Source organism: Ascaphus truei, chromosome 11, assembly GCF_040206685.1.
Source record: "Ascaphus truei isolate aAscTru1 chromosome 11, aAscTru1.hap1, whole genome shotgun sequence".
NCBI classification, from domain to species: domain Eukaryota; kingdom Metazoa; phylum Chordata; class Amphibia; order Anura; family Ascaphidae; genus Ascaphus; species Ascaphus truei.
Genome location: NC_134493.1, coordinates 52,863,438 through 52,879,034, shown reverse-complemented (window position 1 = coordinate 52,879,034; position 15,597 = coordinate 52,863,438). Strand labels below are relative to the sequence as shown.

At 48.4% G+C, this 15,597-nt stretch overlaps 1 protein-coding gene across 5 annotated transcripts; it reads left to right on the top strand.

The window, feature by feature from the left end:
• Positions 1–1,178: 1,178 nt before the first annotated feature.
• HMOX2 (heme oxygenase 2) lies at positions 1,179–12,868 on the top strand. 5 transcript variants are annotated; one of them, XM_075566315.1, is made up of 7 exons: positions 1,217–1,329; positions 2,112–2,176; positions 2,997–3,104; positions 5,244–5,361; positions 7,794–8,285; positions 9,293–9,425; positions 9,760–12,868. In XM_075566315.1, the coding sequence occupies exons 3-7, from the start codon at positions 3,007–3,009 to the stop codon at positions 9,885–9,887; spliced, it is 969 nt and encodes a 322-aa protein (XP_075422430.1). In that variant the 5' UTR covers positions 1,217–1,329; positions 2,112–2,176; positions 2,997–3,006; the 3' UTR covers positions 9,888–12,868. The 5 variants fall into 5 exon arrangements, with proteins under 5 accessions (XP_075422429.1, XP_075422430.1, XP_075422425.1 ...); XM_075566312.1 differs by lacking the exons at positions 1,217–1,329; positions 2,112–2,176 and adding exons at positions 2,536–2,553; positions 2,585–2,654; XM_075566314.1 differs by lacking the exon at positions 2,112–2,176 and having other exon boundaries at positions 1,179–1,329.
• The last annotated feature ends 2,729 nt before the right edge of the window (positions 12,869–15,597 follow it).

Genomic DNA, 15,597 nt, shown 5'->3' with positions numbered 1-15,597 from the left:
AGTGCAGTGGTTAAAGAGCATCGGGTGTCAGCAGCTAGAAATGGCGGAGGAACCGTTAACACCTTCCCTGCCAGGGGCCAGCAATAAATCGTTGTGTGTTATTATACCGCTCTGCGTGTTATTAGATCGCTCTGCGTTATTATACCACTCTGCATGATATTATTAATAATAATAATAATAACATGTTCTTGTATAGCGCTGCTAGTTTTATGTAGCGCTTTACACAGACATTTTATTAGATCGCTATGCTTGTTATTATACCGCTCTGTGTGTTATTAGATCGCTGTGCATGTTATTATACCGCTCTGTGTGTTATTAGATCGCTGTGCATGTTATTAGATCGCTCTGCGTGTTATTATACCGCTCTGTGTGTTATTAGATCGCTCTGCATGTTATTATGTCGCTCTGTGTGTTATTACATCACTCTGCTTGTTATTATATCGATTTGCGTGTTATTATATCGCTTTGTGTGTTATTATATCCCTCTGCGTATTATTATATCCCTCTGCAATTATTATTATGACATTACTCTACATGGTATTATTATTATGACATTACTCAGTCTACATGGTATTATTAGTATTATGACATTGCTCTGCATGGTATTATTATTATTATTATTATGACATTACTCTGCATGGTATTATTATGACATTACTCTGCATGGTATTATTATTATTATTACATTACTCTGCATGGTATTATTATTATGACATTACTCTGCATGGTATTATTATTATTATGACAATACTCTGCATGGTATTATTATGACATTACGCTGCATGGTATTATGACATTGCTCTGCATGGTATTATTATGATTATGACATTACTCTGCATGGAATTATTATTATTATTACATTACTCTGCATGGTATTATTATTATTACATTACTTTGCACTGTGTTATTATTATGACATTACTCTGCATGGTATTATTATTATTATGACATTACTCTGCATGTTATTATTATTATTATTACATTACTTTGCACGGTGTTATTATTATGACATTACTCTGCATGGTATTATTATGACATTACTCTGCATGGTATTATATTGCTCTCTGTTGTAATACACTGTAAGCCTTTATAGTTCCCTTGTGCTGCCTGTTGCTATGGAAATAGGAACTTCCTGTTTTCTTTCCTCTGTGAGCGAAACGAGGCTTGGCCCGCACGGGGGCTCACTAACCGAACCTGGACGTCACTTCCGGGCGAGAGATTGGACGGACTGGAGCACGCAGTGTGGAGATCTGTGCTGTCTCATAGGAAGAATTCTACTTCCGCTTCCGGTACAGATTTATTCCATATCAGCCTGACCTCAGTAACTAGGTAATTTTTCTCAAAGTGTCTATAACATGGAGCGGTCTGCATTATATTATAATATTCTCATTATTCTGTGTATTGTGATCATACGGTTCTGTTATTTATCATTATTATAGGGGCAGGATTAGACAGTCCTGTTACTTATAATAATTATTATTATTATAGGGGCAGGATCAGACAGTCCTGTTACTTATAATAATAATAATAATAATTATTATTATTATTATTATAGGGGCAGGATCAGACAGTCCTGTTACTTATAATAATTATTATTATTATAGGGGCAGGATCAGACAGTCCTGTTATTTATTATTATTATTATTATTATTATTATTATTATTATAGGGGCAAAATAAGACTGTCCTGTTATATATAATTTATTATTATAGGGGCAGGATCAGACAGTCCTGTTATTTATAATTATTATTATTATTATAAGGGCAGGATCAGACAGTCCTGTTATTTTTTATTATTATTATTATTGGGGCAGGATAAGACAGTTGTTATTTATAATTATTATTATAGGGGCAGGATCAGACAGTCCTGTTATTTATAGTAATAATAATTATTATAGGAGCAGGGTTCAGACAGGCCTGTTATTTATCATTATTATTATTATAGGGGCAGGATCAGACTGTCCTGTTATTTATCATTATTATTATTATTTTAAGGGCAGGATCAGACAGTCCTGTAATATTATTATCGGGGTAGCATTAGACCGTCCTGTTAATTATATGTATTAATATTATTACAGGATTAGATTCTAATTATCATTACTATTATTCCAGCCAACCCTATTGTTATAGGTATCTGAGCCTGCCCCTGATAACCTGGCATCAGAAGACCACCCTAGGTGAACAAGTCCTGTTCTGAAGACATTACAAACAGCCCCCCTTTATTGTACAGCTCATGTATGATTGCTGACATTGGCCACCGTGCTCGTAAATCTGAAGCCCGGCTACCTGCCGACATGAACAAAAGCCCCGTGGTTAATGTGTGAGCCCAGCACTGATTAGCACTGCCTTGTGTATATTGAGCTCTGTTTATTTGCATCAGCTGTTGGTCACCTGTTCTCCGGGCTCATGTGACATTTAGCACAAAGGAATGGAGCAATCTAGAGTGTGACGGCTGTGTGTGTGAGAGGGGACAGGGGCGGGCGAGAGGAGCAGGCTGTCACAGTGTGTGTGTGAGAGGAGCAGGCTGTCACAGTGTGCTGTGTGAGAGGAGCAGGCTGTCACAGTGTGCTGTGTGAGAGGAGCAGGCTGTCACAGTGTGCTGTGTGAACAAGGATTTGTGCCTCGCACTTTAGCTCTTGTGTGAAGAATGGCGAGGTGTGGTTTACCATGATCTGGATAATGTTCTAGAGCAGGAGTGGCCTACTTCAGTCCTCAAGGGCCACCAACAGCTCAGGTTTTCAGGATATCCCTGCTTCAGCATAGGGGGTGCAGTTATAATGATTGGGCCACCTGTGCTGAAGCAGGGATATCCTGGAAACCTAACCTGCTAGTGGCCCTTGAGGACTGGAGTTGGTCACCCCTGTTCTAGAGTGATATAGGAAGTCTTAGTCTTCTGCTGTTCTAACCTGATCTGGACTGTGTTCTAGAGCGGCATAGGAAGTATTTTTTTTTCTGCTGTTCTAAGCTGTCGTCTTTTCCTTGTGGACACGCGTGTAGAGCGAGCGCCATGTCCACAGACGTAACTTCCGGGTTGGATGGGGACGAGAAGAGCAGAAACGGTCCATACAGTGCGGTTCTACGAGGAGAGGAGGACGGACTCTGTAGGTGAGTGCTCAACAGAGGTTGCAGTAGTTTTATTTGCCCCTATGGAGTAAAATGACTCCTGTACACATTTTGAAGGAGTATTTTCATTCCACGAGGAGTATGGTGTTTTATTGCCGGCCCTGCCTCCGATGCGGATTGGTCCAGCCCGGTAGAAGCAGAGCTGGCAACCTCCGCCCCCTGAAGTCTCTCCCCGCAGTGCCTTGCAAAGCATTGTGGGGTGTGGCTGCGGTGAGCAGAGTAGTAATTGACCGTTCTGCCTTGGTGGTGGGGGGGAAGAGGACCGCTCATGCACGCCCATGCACGCCACCACTATCGGAGGCAGGACGCTCCGTCACCGCTCTGCTCCTTGAAGCCGCTGCGCAGAATGCTTTGCAAAGCGTTTGTGTTGTTCGATGCCACTCTGGAGAGCAGAGCGGTGACTCCCCTGGGCCTCCATTGGCGGTGTGTCCTTTTCCCACGGCGTGGTGGCCTCCTGCGTTCATACGCACAAGGCCATTTGGAATGAGTTCCAGGGGACGTTTCCCTCCCTGTCTAGGTGTGAACACCACCTCCGGTGCCGAGTATCACGCGGCAGGACAGGCTGCTGCTCGTTCTCAATGAGGCCCCAGAGCTGGTGGGGGGGTGGGCTGTCATTGGTGACGGAGCGATCGCGTGATCACGAGTGCGCGGCCCCCTCCGACACGTAAAGGGTTATAGGGTCAGTCCTTCCCAGGACCAAAATGACCAATGGTAGTGAGATGTTGAGTCTTGGGAGGGGTGTGATTGCCTCTGGCTGCTCCCTTCCGTCTGATATCACTGTGTTCAACAGGAGATTGAAAAGGCAAAACCCCTCTCTCCCACTCCCCTCACGAAAAGAGTATTCTTACTTTCCAAAGAAGGTATTACAAGCTTTAAGCATGAAGTATATTACAAGTGTTTAAAGCAGCAATACAGCTAGGCATTTAACATTTTATTATTATATATATATATGTGTATGTGTATATATATATATATATATATATATTACAGGATTGAAGCAGGGGGTCTCCGGAGCTGAACCCCGTTAATTTCCGCTCTGGGTACCACCTGCTTCCCGAGATACAGTCCTCCGTAGGGGGCGCCGGTATCTCTGCTGAGTTTAAAGCCCCTGGTCACTCGGGGCAATAGGAAGCTGCCCGAGATAACGTCCTGGCTTCCTTTTGGCCCGCGGGACATTTAAATGCCGCCGTTAGACTAGACACACGTGTCTCTGCCTGCATAGATACCGGCACCGCTATGGAGGTAAGACAAACGGATAAGTATTTAACTTTATCTTTTTGTCATATTGGATGTAGAATTGGGTATCTTTGTCTTTTGTTGTATACCTTTGGTCACACCCAGCAGCACTCCTTTTGACACAAATATAGATGATGTGGTGGGTGTTGGGTTAGAGGTTGCAGAGATTGTGTATGTTTAGTAATTTTATAACCAGTTGTATCACCTTACGTTTTGTTTTTCTCCTTGATTTCCCAGTTATACACACTTGCACACACTTGATTAGTTTCTGTACCTTTTTGCTACGTCCTTTTTTTCCTGCATTTTATTTTGTACTTATTACGATCTCTCTTTCCCCTCTCCAGCCCAGATTTTATTTTTAAAATGCAATGTTCAGGACATAGAAGCGTGTGAAATATTAGGTGCCCGGGAGGTAAAAATGGCGCCCAGTGCCGTGTAACGGTTACCATGGTAACTTCTGATGCTAGAGATGAAGAAAATCATGGTTTTTAACCATAAAAAATAGGGTAGCACATGCTGAGCGAGCAAAATACTAACATTAGATGAATTACATTTATGTAGGCTTCTAGGGAGATTGCTTGAAACCATGTAAAGGACGAGTTAGAAATATATATACACCAGTATAACCACCCAGAAATCAGTCCTTGGTTTCCGGGTAACAAATCTCAGCAAGTCGTCTTCGTTATAAATTGGTTAATTAAGTGGTAATTGGTCACGTTGGACTCCTGGCCTGTTGGGGAGCCGTGGTTTCCCAGGCTGCACACCCTGGCGGTGTCCCACGTTGTGTTGTGGGAAGACGCGCTGGTCCGTGTCCAGGGACGAGGGTTTGGAGTTTGGCGGTTAGGCCCAGAGACCCCGCTCGCTCAGCCTCTCGCACCTCCGCAGGCCCACAGACCTGTCCGAGCTGCTGAAGGAAGGAACGAAGGAGTCGCACGAGCAGGCGGAAAGCACCAAGTTCGTGAAGGATTTCCTGAAGGGTCGGATCAAAAGGGAACTGTTTAAGGTCAGTGAAAATATATTCTCTACGGCGCTGCGTAGGAACCGTCTCTCGTACTCTGGATCGATCACCTCCGGAGGCTTTACCCCACTCTTAAAGTGCTGGACAGGAAAAGGACGGCGACGGCGAGCAGCTCGGAGGAGAAGTAATTGAGTCAGACACCAGTGAGCTTAGTCAAAAACTCTCCTGTTTAATAATAGTTTACAGTCAGGTTACATAGCATGCGAGCGTAGAAAAAACACATACAGTGAGAAACTTACTTCCCTTTTCTTCCCTGTCTGTTTATCTCAAAAGTGACAGCTGGAAAGTTTACGATTTGGGAAGTAGTCTGGGTGCTAGATTTTGGGGCTGTAAAGGAAGCGTCATTCTTCTTGTTGTTTAGGACATTTCATTGTCTAAGACATTTCTTAAATTCAGGCTCAGCATGGCTGGTGAAACTTCCTGTTTCTACATTGTGAAATAAGTCTGTACAAACAGAGTTCAGTAGTTTGGCCACCATTAAGTGGGTAAAAGGTCAATCTGACATCTGACTCAAAAGCACAATGGCATACTGGCATTATTTAGTTCCTGAGATTTAAGTGTTAGTAAAAATGGTTATATAGCAGTCAAAATGGAGTCCCCCCTTGATACACACATTATCAGTCAGTCTCCCGAGTGCCTCCGCGAGGATGTGTCTGTATGAGGGTGTCACGTTGACGAAGGCTGCAGAGCTGGCCACGTGTTTTCCCACGGTTATCACAGCCACTAGTGCAGGGCGTGGGCCAACTCCAGTCCTCAAGGGCCACCAACCGGTCATGTTTTAAGGATATCCCTGCTTCAGCTCAGGTGTTGAAGCAGGAATATTCTTAAAACATGACCTGTTTAGCGGCCCTTGAGGACTGGGGTTGGCCCACCCCTGCTAGCTTTTCATTCCAGCCTGCCGATGTCACTGCCCTCATTTGGGATGGGAAGGGGGGGAGGGGAGCCAATAAGCTGTGAGGCAAGCAAGGGATTCTGGGAGAGGTAATGGCAGCCACAGAGTCTCCCTGATACAGTGGCCAATCCTCAAAACGACAATTGTTAGTAGTAGATGTTGAGATACTTGTATACATTTGTGGGTGGTGTTTCTAATTGGCCACTGGGGTATTTGCATGCGGGAAATGGCGCCTCTGGCTCTGTTTGCCTTGTTGTCCGCACAAAGCAAATAATATGTATCTGATAAGTCTATTTGTACACTGACAGCACTGTGCGCAGGATTTTAAAGGCACAGAGCATGCAATCTGTTTGCACGGGGAGATAGTGACATAGTAAGTAGGTGACACTGGGATTTCAACGGCAGACAGATCTGCAGCATAAGGCCGCGCTTATAGTGCACGCGACGGCAACACGACGCGTGACATCACCCGTCGCCGCTAGCGAAAGTTGTAATTCGCATTGCGGCGACGTCGCGGGCTACCAGGTCATTGGTTCAGAGGCTGTCGCATGTGGCGACAGCCTCTAAAAAATCAAATTTGACCGGCTTCCAAATTTCGCGCCGCTCCCGTCACTCCGTCACGTCGCACTTACTATAAGCGCACGTGACGGCGGCAATACTTTTGTTTTCGGGCGTCGTGACGGAGCCGGCACTATAAGCGCAGCCTTAGGCTGATCAATACAGTAAGGCAGGGGTGCACAAACTAGGGGGCACTAGATTTCCTGGGTGGGGCGCAGCAGTTAGAGGTCCCACACTCCCCCCCCCCACATCCCCCAAGGCATTTACATTAAATGCCGGGTGACCGCGCGACACCTCAATAATACACTTACCTTCCAGCAACGCGTCGTTAAGGTACCATGGTTACCATGGCAATGTGCGTCATTTGACGCCGGGGTCGAACACGGAGGGGGCGCAAGGCACCGAGGAGAGCAGACGGGAGCGCACGGGGGGAATAGTTTGCGCACCCCTGCAGTACGTGGATTCACACAAGCTTGAAATATGGCCAAATATGAAATAAAGCCAAGGATCTACTAGGACAGTCAGTCCTCAAGGGCCACCAACAGGACAGGTTTTCAGGATATCCCAGCTTCAGTACAGGTGGTGCCGTCGAAGACTGAGCCACCTGTGCTGAAGTTGGGACTGGTTGAGCCACCTGTGCTGAAGTTGGGACTGGTTTAGCCACCTGTGCTGAATTGGGACTGACCCACCTGTGCTGAAGTTGAGATATCCTTAAAACCTGATCTGTTGTTGGCTCGTGAGGACTGGAAGTGGCCTTCCCCCCCCCCCCCCCCAGCACTAGGGTCTGAGGTTCCCCAGCAGAGGGGGTGTGGGGGTGGGGGTGGGCAGACTGGAGGTTCTTGACTACCATCAAATTCAATATTTCTATGTACAACAACTGAGTTATTTATAAGAAAACGTATATAAGTTCCTATGTAACGCCCTCACTGTGCCTCACTGTGCCTCACTGTGCCTCTCTGACTCCCAGCTGGCCACGGCTGCCCTGTACTTCACGTACTCCGCTCTGGAAGAGGAACTTGACCGGAATAAAGAGGACCCGGCCATCGCCCCCCTGTATTTCCCGGTGGAGCTGCACAGGAGGGAAGCCCTGAGAAGTGACCTCTGCTACTTCTACGGTGACGGGTGGGAAGACGTCATCCAGCTCTCCGATGCCACCCGGGCTTACGTGGAGCGGATCCATCACCTGGGCAGCCACAGGCCGGCGCTGCTGGTGGCTCACGCCTACACCAGGTACATGGGAGACCTGTCCGGGGGCCAGGTGCTAAGGAAGGTGGCCCAGAGAGCCCTGCACCTGCCCACCACAGGGGAAGGGATCCAGTTCTACGTGTTCGAGAACGTCACCAACGCCCAGCAGTTCAAACAGCTGTACAGAGCCCGTCTCAACACGCTGGACCTGGACACGGAGACCAAGGAGAGCGTCGTGGAGGAAGCAAACAGGGCCTTTCGGTTTAACATGCAGGTAACCGGTCATAAACACGGCTCAGTGTGTGTCCGTGTAAGGGATCCGTCTGTCCTAGGGGCAAAGTGTACTAATGGCAGTGACCTGGTTAAGGGATCCGTCCGTCCTAGGGGCAAAGTGTACTAATGGCAGTGACATGGTTAAGGGATCCGTCCGTCCTAGGAGCAAAGTGTACTAATGGCAGTGACAGGGTTAAGGGATCCGTCCGTCCTAGGAGCAAAGTGTACTAATGGAAGAGACAATATTTTTTTAAATCATTTTTTTAACTCAGTCTGTATACAGGAACTTGGGGTGGGTTGGATTTCCTCTGGCTGCTTCCTTCTGTCTGATGTCAGTGTGTGTTCAAGGGTTTTACACAGGCAAAGCCCCCTCTCTCCCCCCTTTTCCCTAATAAATAAATCTTATTGCCGACTCATCAGACTGTCGCTAACAAACTGTGTGACCGATCCCAGGCAGGGTAGTGTCCTGAGCACGTGAGGGAACACACGCTTAATAAGGCCCCAAACTGCCCCTCAGTGAGTGCAGGCAGCATGGGGGGCTATCGCTCTCACTGCGGGAGCTTCCAAAGTGACGTCCCACAATGCCCTGCTGCTGTGGATGCAAAGCATTATGGGGAGAGACATTGGAAGCTCCTGCAGTGAGTGACAGCGCTACCTCCCCCCACGCTAAGGTGCAGTTTGAGGCCTTACTAAGTGCGCAGTCCCCACACGGGCTCAAGAACCCGCTATATATTCTGGGATCCGCCATTACAGATTTGTTTAGGGGAACCCCTTGGAGACGCGTCACGCACCCCCTTTTGGGAATCATTTGGGTTAGATTTACTAAGCGGCTCTAAGCCACAAGGCACCTTACAATTAAATAAGCCTTAGAACTTAAGGTTTCTGACGGCTTAACATCGCTTAGTAAATAGGGCCCTATTTGTGCTGCGTTTAGACACCGAGCCCTGCTGTGTATATGGCACGGTGTACGTATTGGGAAGTTTACATCACTACCTCTTCACCCTGCAGGTATTTGATGAGTTGGAAGAAGTAGGCGCCACCTCGCTCCCTGAAGAGACCCAGGACGTTGGCGGCGGCGGTCTCCCAGTGCATGATGGGAAGGGCGATATCCGCAAGTGTCCGTATTACGCAACTCCGCAAGGTGTGTGTCTTCCTCATTATCTCTAATATCTCTGAACTCGAGATACTTACAGCCCCCAGAGCCCGTTTGGGAAGAAATATCATAATCCTGAGCTTTTTGCCATCCCTGAGATACAGAGCCCTGAAAATAAGGGGGGGATAGGGGGCAGGGATGGATTCAAATGGCCATAGAAAACACAGCAGCCGGGCAACAGGAAAAATATCATTTTTATCTCCAGGAATTTTTGAAAACCCCAAAGGTTAACATGTGGCTGTATGATAACATGACGTTAGCGGTACATTCTGCTAAAGGGTTAAGTCCTGTGTATTTTACCGGTCTGCTCTCCTCCCTACAGATCCTAAAGGCACAGAAGGGTGCCCCTTCCACGCCACCCTGGCACTGGCAAGCTGCCCTCACGTGCAAGCCCTGCTGGCCGCCTGCGTGGCTGCCGTAGCCGCCGCCATTGCTTGGTATTATATGTGATGAAAGCCCAGGAATATCCTCGGGCGCGGGAAAAACTCCAATCTCCAGAACTTCACAGCGGCCAGGGCGGCAGCGAGCGGATCGGTGCTGGGCGCCGGGCGGAGCGGCATTGCCAGTTGCGTTTTAGATTAAACATCTGCATGCTCTCTCATCCTCTCATATTCTCTCTGTCTCTTGTCTCTCTCTCGCGCTCGCTCTCTCATTCTCTCTCTCTCTCTTTCTCTCATATTCTCTCGCTCTCTCATTCTCTCGCTCTCTCATTCTCTCATATTCTCTCGCTCTCTCATTCTCTCATATTCTCTCGCTCTCTCATTCTCTCGCTCTCTCGTTCTCATATTCTCTCGCTCTCTCGTTCTCATATTCTCTCGCTCTCTCATATTCTCTCGCTCTCTCATTCTCTCATATTCTCTCGCTCTCTCGTTCTCTCATATTCTCTCGCTCTCTCATATTCTCTCGCTCTCTCATTCTCTCATATTCTCTCGCTCTCATTCCCGCGGCTTTACAATTCCTCAGTCACACGGCAGAGAACGTAATCGGCTTTTAAGTGTAACTTACAAATTCTGCTACGGTGATCCTAAAGGAAATACAAAAGGGGCTTATGGGGACTGTCAGTTTAGTGCAACTTGTAGATCAGTGGGACCGCTGCTTTATGCACTGTGTGCGCACATGTGTGTGCGCACATGTGTGTGCGCACATGTGTGTGTGTGTGTGTGTGTGTGTGTGCACGTCGAATTGAAATATGAACATTTTAATTAAATGTATTTAATACTTTGAGTTTATGAAACGGAAATCCTGCAAGTACTTCTGATGCATGTATAATTATATTGTGAAATTCTGAGGAACCCCAACCCTCTCTAATAGCGCGTCTGCGATCAGATGCATTGTAAGGAACCCCAACCCTCTCTCATAGTGCGTCTGCGATCAGATGCATTGTAAGGAACCCCAACCCTCTCTCATAGTGTGTCTGAGATCAGATGCATTGTAAGGAACCCCAACCCTCTCTAATAGCGCATCTGAGATCAGATGCATTGTAAGGATCCCCAACCCTCTCTAATAGCGCATCTGAGTTCAGATGCATTGTAAGGAACCCCAACCCTCTCTAATAGCGCATCTGAGATCAGATGCATTGTAAGGAACCCCCAACCCTCTCTAATAGCGCGTCTGCGATCAGATGCACTGTAAGGAACCCCAACCCTCTCTAATAGCGCGTCTGAGATCAGATGCATTGTAAGGAACCCCAACCCTCTCTAATAGCGCGTCTGAGATCAGATGCATTGTAAGGAACCCCAACCCTCTCTAATAGCGCGTCTGAGATCAGATGCATTGTAAGGGACCCCAACCCTCTCTAATAGCACATCTGAGATCAGATGCATTGTAAGGAACCCCCAACCCTCTCTAATAGCGCGTCTGAGATCAGATGCATTGTAAGGAACCCCAACCCTCTCTAATAGCGCGTCTGAGATCAGATGCATTGTAAGGAACCCCAACCCTCTCTAATATCGCGTCTGAGATCAGATGCATTGTAATTTCTTCTGTGTTTGGTACAATTTTCAAATGACCTGAAAATTGCAGGGAACCCCTTAGTGATGTCTAGGGAACTCAAGGGCTCATAGGAACCCCTATGCAAATGTATTAACAGGATGTAGCCATGTAATGAAATATGCACTTGTTTCAAAGGCTGGTTATAGTAATATCACAGGAAGTCGGAGTGCTCTTAGAAAGTATTCTGCTTTGAGAGATTTGCTTTTAAATGGTACACTCTGCATGTAAACATGAGGCCACAGAACCATGACCGGCTAGACTAGGTAGTAACAGCAATGTTTTGCATGTTAAGCACCCGCCCCTCTAACTAAACTCCCCTCTTTTTCTTTTGAAGCTGGGGATCCCCGGAGCTGAACCGCATTATTTTCAGCTCAGAGGACGCCCCGGGACTTCCCGATAAAGTTACCCGTGTCCCCGCCGGGTCCTGGGAAAACAAAATGGAGAATGACATCCCCTGGACTGGACAAGCCAACAGGGAAGCAGCAATGCGACGCATGGCAGCTTTCCAATGGCCCTTGTGACACGGGGCGATTCAAAACTCGGGCGGTACTGGCGCCGGGGAACACGGGTAACTACCGGCATGTTACCCAGAGTTATATATAGCCCCTCTGGTTCCTGTGTTGTAAAAATACATCCTACAATAAGTATACGGCATAAAAACATTTTCCTGCAACCTCCATTGAGAATAATTTAAATGAATTGCACCATTTTAATATTTTATTCCTAATTAATCTACAGGCCTCTTATGCTTTATTTATGGTACAAGAACTGAAAGGGGAAATTACTAATATATGCACTGTTTGTAGAACCCCTTCCCTGGCAGAGAGCACGGTTATATACGGGGCGGCCACCACTGCGGGTTTGACCGGACAACGGGTTTTCGGTCACGTATCTCCGGGCTACGGGTTTATCTGGCGGCAGCGGCGTCACCCGACATCTCCCCCTGCAAATCAAGTGAAAACATGGCTGCACGACTAAAATGGTGGCCTGTTGCTATGACAACGGGTCACTACTTGGAGTCACGCGACGCCCATTGCCATGACAACGGGACGCTCCACGCAGTAACGTTGCCATGACAATGTGCCATCACGTGGCACTATAAAGGCATCCTGTTGTCACGCCATCTGAGGTCACGCAGCCATGTTTTGACTTGATTTGCACAGGGAGACGCCGCCGCCGCAGGTAAGAGAAGTTAATACAGGTATATAAGGAAAAGATGAATGTAAAACATGTTTCCTACAGGTTAGCCTTCAATAGAAGGTGGGGCAACCGTGGTTATATAGGAAAGAGAAGCCCACTGTAGGTGTGGATATGAAATGAGTGGTGCTGTTACCACACTGTCATCTTACGTCCACCGCGGAGTGTGACATGTCTGCGGTAAGAGGGTAATACGGTAATGTTTTGTGTAATTGAGTAAATAAAATCTTAATTGACCTACAGATGTGTTTCTAGCTTTTATTGTTTGTTAAAATAGCAATAAATATTGTATTCTGGGGGGTCTTTAATGTCGCCACCAGATGCTCTTTAACCACTGCGCAAATTCCCGAATACATGCACACTCACACCGACGCGCACTGAGGCACCGACCCACACAGGCACCGACGCGCACTGAGGCACCAACCCACACAGGCACCGACGCGCACTGAGGCACCAACCCACACACACCGACGCGCACTGAGGCACCGACGCGCACTGAGGCACCAACCCACACACACACCGACTCGCATTGAGGCACCGACATGCACTGAGGCACCGACATGCACTGAGGCACCAACCCACACAGACACCGACACGCGCACTGAGGCACCGACCCACACATTCACCGACGCACCAACGCACACAGGCACTTACACGCGCACTGAGGCACCGACCAACACAGTCACCGACCCGTGCACTGAAGCACCAACACGCGCACTGAGGCACCAACCCACACAGGCACCGACGCACCAACCCACACAGGCACTTACACGCGCACTGAGGCACCGACCCACACAGGCACCGACGCGCACTGAGGCACCAACCCACACACACCGACGCGCTTTGAGGCACCGATGCGCACTGAGGCACCGACGCGCACTGAGGCACCAACCCACACACACCGACTCGCATTGAGGCACCGACATGCACTGAGGCACCAACCCACACAGACACCGACACGCGCACTGAGGCACCGACCCACACAGTCACCGACGCACCAACCCACACAGGCACCTACACGCGCACTGAGGCACCGACCAACACAGTCACCGACCCGTGCACTGAAGCACCGACACGCGCACTGAGGCACCAACCCACACAGGCACCGACACACCAACCCACACAGGCACCGACGCGCACTGAGGCACCAACCCACACAGGCACCGACACACCAACCCACACAGGCACCGACGCGCACTGAGGCACCAACACACACAGGCACCGACGTGCACTGAGGCACCGACGCGCACTGAAGCACCGACCCACACAGACACCGACCTGTGCACTGAGGCACCAACCCACACAGACACACCGACACGCGCACTGAGGTACTGACCCACACAGACACGCCGATACACGCACTGAAGCACCAACCCACACAGACAGCGAGAGACACGCCAGTTGACGCGGACACTTAGGCACTGACCCACACACACACCGAGAGACACACCGACAAGCTGGCCGACACCTGCACTGAGACACTGACCCACACACACCGAGAGACACACCGACAAGCTGGCCGACACCTGCACTGAGACACTGACCCACACACACCGAGAGACACACCGACAAGCTGGCCGACACCTGCACTGAGACACTGACCCACACACACCGAGAGACACACCGACAAGCTGGCCGACACCTGCACTGAGACACTGACCCACTCAGACACCGACAGACTAGAGCAATGAGGCACCAACCCACACAGACACGCCGGCCGACACGCGCACTGAGGTACTGACCCACACAGACAAGTCGACATGCGCACTGATGCACCAACACACACAGACACCGAGAGACACATCGACACGTGCACAGACACGCCGGCCGACACGCACACTGAGGCACTGACACACCGACGTGTACTGAGGCACCAACCCACATAGACGCCGGCCGACGCGCACTGACCCATGCCGACGCGCACTGAGGCACCAACGCACACTGACACACCAACGCACACTGACGCACTGAGAAACGCGGACGCGCGCACCAACACAGGCACTGAGACGCACCAACACACACAGGGACTGAGACTATGTTATCACGTGTGTGTGTGTGTGTGTTGCCAGGTGGCCAGTATTGAATAGGGCTACTGCTAGGGGGCTGGACAGCTCCATCCATTCTGATTGGCTGCATTACCAAGCAGCAGCCAATCAGGAGGAGGTGTTGGGAGACTGGGAGTTGGGCCAATGAGAAGAGGAGAGAGCGGAGAGGTGTGCGCGCGTTTGACGCGCATCGCACCTGTCACCATTGTGTCCAGTATTTTTGGAGACATCACCTGGCAACCCTAAAATATATATATATCAAACAAAAAAGGGTACAAGCGCAAATATCATTCACTAGTGAATGGGGGAACACAAGTGTGAAAATAGCAAAATAAATGTAAATTTATAATATTCCTTGAAAAGAGCGCTGCTCCAGATATTGGACTCAATCCAAGTCCAAGAAGGTAGTTGCGGCAAAAGAATCAGGAGCGCAAATCAATCCAGGCCTATACAGTTAGGTCCGGAAATAATTGGACACTGATACAAGTTTTGTTATTTCGGCTGTGTACCAAACTAAATTCATGTTACAGTTAAATAATGAATATGGGCTTAAAGTGCAGTCTATCTGCTTTAATTTGAGGGTATTCACATCCAAATTGGAGGAAGTGTTTAGGAATTACATCTCTTTAATATGTAGCCCCCTCTTTTTCAAGGGACCAAAAGTAATTGGACAATTGAGTCAAAAGCTGTTTTATGGACAGGTGTGGGCTATTCCTTTGTTATTTCATCATCAATTAAGCAGGTAAAAGGTCTGGAGTTGATTCCAAGTGTGTGCATTCGCATTTGGAAGCTGTTGCTGTGAACCCACAACATGCGGTCAAAGGAGCTCTCAATGCAAGTGAAACAGGGCATCCTTAGGCTGCAAAAAAAAGAAAATCCATCAGAGAGAGATAGCAGGAACATTAGGAGCGGCCAAATCAACAGTT